Consider the following 2440-nt stretch of genomic DNA (forward strand, 5'->3'; position numbering starts at 1 on the left):
GGCATGCGCCACCATGCCTGGCTAATTTTTTCTATATATTTTAGTTGTCCGATTAATTTCTTTCTATTTTTAGTAGAGACGGGGTCTCGCTCTTGCTCGGGCTGGTCTCGAACTCCTGAGCTCAAACGATCCGCCCGCCTCCCAGATCTGCCTCTCTCGGCCTCCCAGAGAGCTAGGATTACAGGTGTGAGCCACCACGCCCAGCCTGAACGCAGCCCTCTTGGCTTGGGGCCTCTCCTGACAGTCTCTACCAGCTGCGAGGAGAGAACAGCTGCTCACTTTGAATGCTCTGGTCTATGTGTGGACAGATGACTCTCCCACACTACAGCCCAGGAAAACATTCAAAAGAAAAGAGACCCCAGTAAGTGACTTTAAAAGTCAAAGAACTGGGATTCTAATCTGAGCTCCATCTCACTATGGACCTCCAATAAGTCATCCTATCATTTATGCCTCACTTTCCTCATCCATGAAATGCAAGTAGAAATGAATTTTTTCCTACTTCTCAACAAAATGCCTAGCTTATTTTTTTAACTGAACCCAGAAACAGCTTCTAGCATGGGCCAAGTTGGTGAAAGAGCAGTGTATCACCCAGGAGAGAAGAGAAGGTTGTTTGGGGCGCAGGGCGCAGGGCGCATGCTCAAGGAACAGCGCAGTGGTGTTCACGCAACAGGCATGCAGAGCGCGTGAGAGTGGACGTGTCGGAGGGATGCGTCGTGAGGTAACATCCCCGCCCTTATGATGGGCTCTATACAGAGATGTAGACAGTAAGGTAGAAAGACATCATTCTTTATAAATTAAGGTTCATTTGTATCAGTGTTCACATTAGAAAAATATACATTGCTTGAAATAGACCTTCTCTGGATAAAATACACACAAATCTAGGATCTGACTCCTTTTCACTGTGAGGGCTCTGCCTCCACGGTGAGAAATGACTCCACATCTTCCAGAGGGACTCCTGGGGGGCCCATCTGCAGGGCAGGCGCCTCTGCATTGGTTACTATGACAATGTCCTCCTCCCGAGACACTATTGTACCTGTATGGGACAAGATGAGCCCATCAGAAGTCTGAATAAAAATCTGCTCCTGTCCCTGAGACAATAACTCGTGGCACCCATTGGTAATTTCAAAAGCCACGGCCTCGCCTATGGCAACCACACCCTCCAGTTCTCTCTGGCCAGAATGTACCTCCACCCCACAGGGGAACCGGTGCAGGTCCCCCAGGTGGCTCCTGCGGAGACCCCCTTCAGTGGACAGGGATCCATCTGGGCCAGGCTGAAGCCCAGGCTCAGACACAGTCCTGTAGGTGCAGTCCGCTGGCACACTGTTCAGAGACAGAATTTTCTCAGGTGGAGGGGCTGCAACCTCTGTAAGCAGGACGCCGCTGGGGCTGGACCGCTGGCAGTTCAGATGGGAGTCGCGCATCTCGTGGAGATTTCCTGCTTCTGCGCTTCCAGACCCGCCAGGCAGCACGGACTCCACCCCTTCCCCTGATGACAAGGTGCTGCAGACACCTGGGCTCCTTAGGCTGTCCCTGGCATCCTGGTCTGAAGAATGTTCTGGAGCACTCTCTTCAGGAAATGCTGCCACCTGTGCCTGGGTCAGACACCTGGGCTCTCCTAAGTGAGCATAAAGAACTGGTCCACCAACATCTCGGCACAAGAGGGCAGGGCCCGCAGACCCACTCCTGGCTTCTAAGTCGGCAAATGCCTTAAGCTGCTGGCCCGCATGTAGGATGCTTCTATTGCTATCAGAAACCGTCACCGTATGGCTTTCTTCAGAATGGGGAGAGGCATTCCCATTTACTGGAGGGGCAAAACCTATAGCAGTTCAGAAAAACAGGTAAGCATACATGTACTGTGTTATGGCCCATTCACTCAAATGAACAAGCTAGTCCAAATTAGCTTTCTTGCAAAAAAGTTAAAACATAAATTCTCCTTGCTACTTGGGATTGGTAGCAATTTTTGTTGTATTAGTCGCTATCATCTATTTGCAAAGACAGAGTTTGTACTAAAAATGTGTGCTAAGTGCTACTCAGCAGTGTGATTTTACACCAACACTGAGTGAATGATCAGTGGTCCGTCATCAGAGGTGAGCCAGGGAATCACCTGAGAGGCTTTTCAAAATACTGCTGTCCACAGCCATCCCAACGTCCCTACCCGCACACCGGGAATTCCTGGGGTGGAGGCTCAGGCCCCTGTGTTTCAGAATAACCTCCTCAGGCGATTCTGACACACACGCTCCAGTTGATAAACACTGTCCTGGACCCTGTCAGGAAACCGCCTTATTCATCACTGAGTCTTCCACATCTGTGACAACATGGCATATAACAGGTACTTAACAACTATTTGTTGGCCCAGAGTGGTGGCTCACGCCTGTAATCCTAGCACTTTGGGAGGTGGAGACAGGAAGATTGCTTGAGGTGAGGAGTTCAAGACCAGCCC

The 2440-nt window shown here is 50.4% G+C and overlaps 1 protein-coding gene across 1 annotated transcript in view; it reads right to left on the reverse strand.

Annotated features, from left to right (window-relative positions):
- Nucleotides 1-769: 769 nt before the first annotated feature.
- The window catches only part of ZNF839 (zinc finger protein 839), a 41615-nt gene continuing 39944 nt past the window's right edge, over nucleotides 770-2440 (reverse strand). Inside the window, exon 6 of the mRNA XM_012647057.1 lies at nucleotides 770-1816. Within this exon, the coding sequence (XP_012502511.1) occupies nucleotides 897-1816 (920 nt within the window). The 3' untranslated portion in view covers nucleotides 770-896. The remainder of the gene's footprint in view (nucleotides 1817-2440) is intronic.

Source organism: Propithecus coquereli, unplaced genomic scaffold (genome assembly GCF_000956105.1).
Source record: "Propithecus coquereli isolate 6110/MARCELLA unplaced genomic scaffold, Pcoq_1.0 Scaffold256, whole genome shotgun sequence".
Lineage (NCBI taxonomy): Eukaryota > Metazoa > Chordata > Mammalia > Primates > Indriidae > Propithecus > Propithecus coquereli.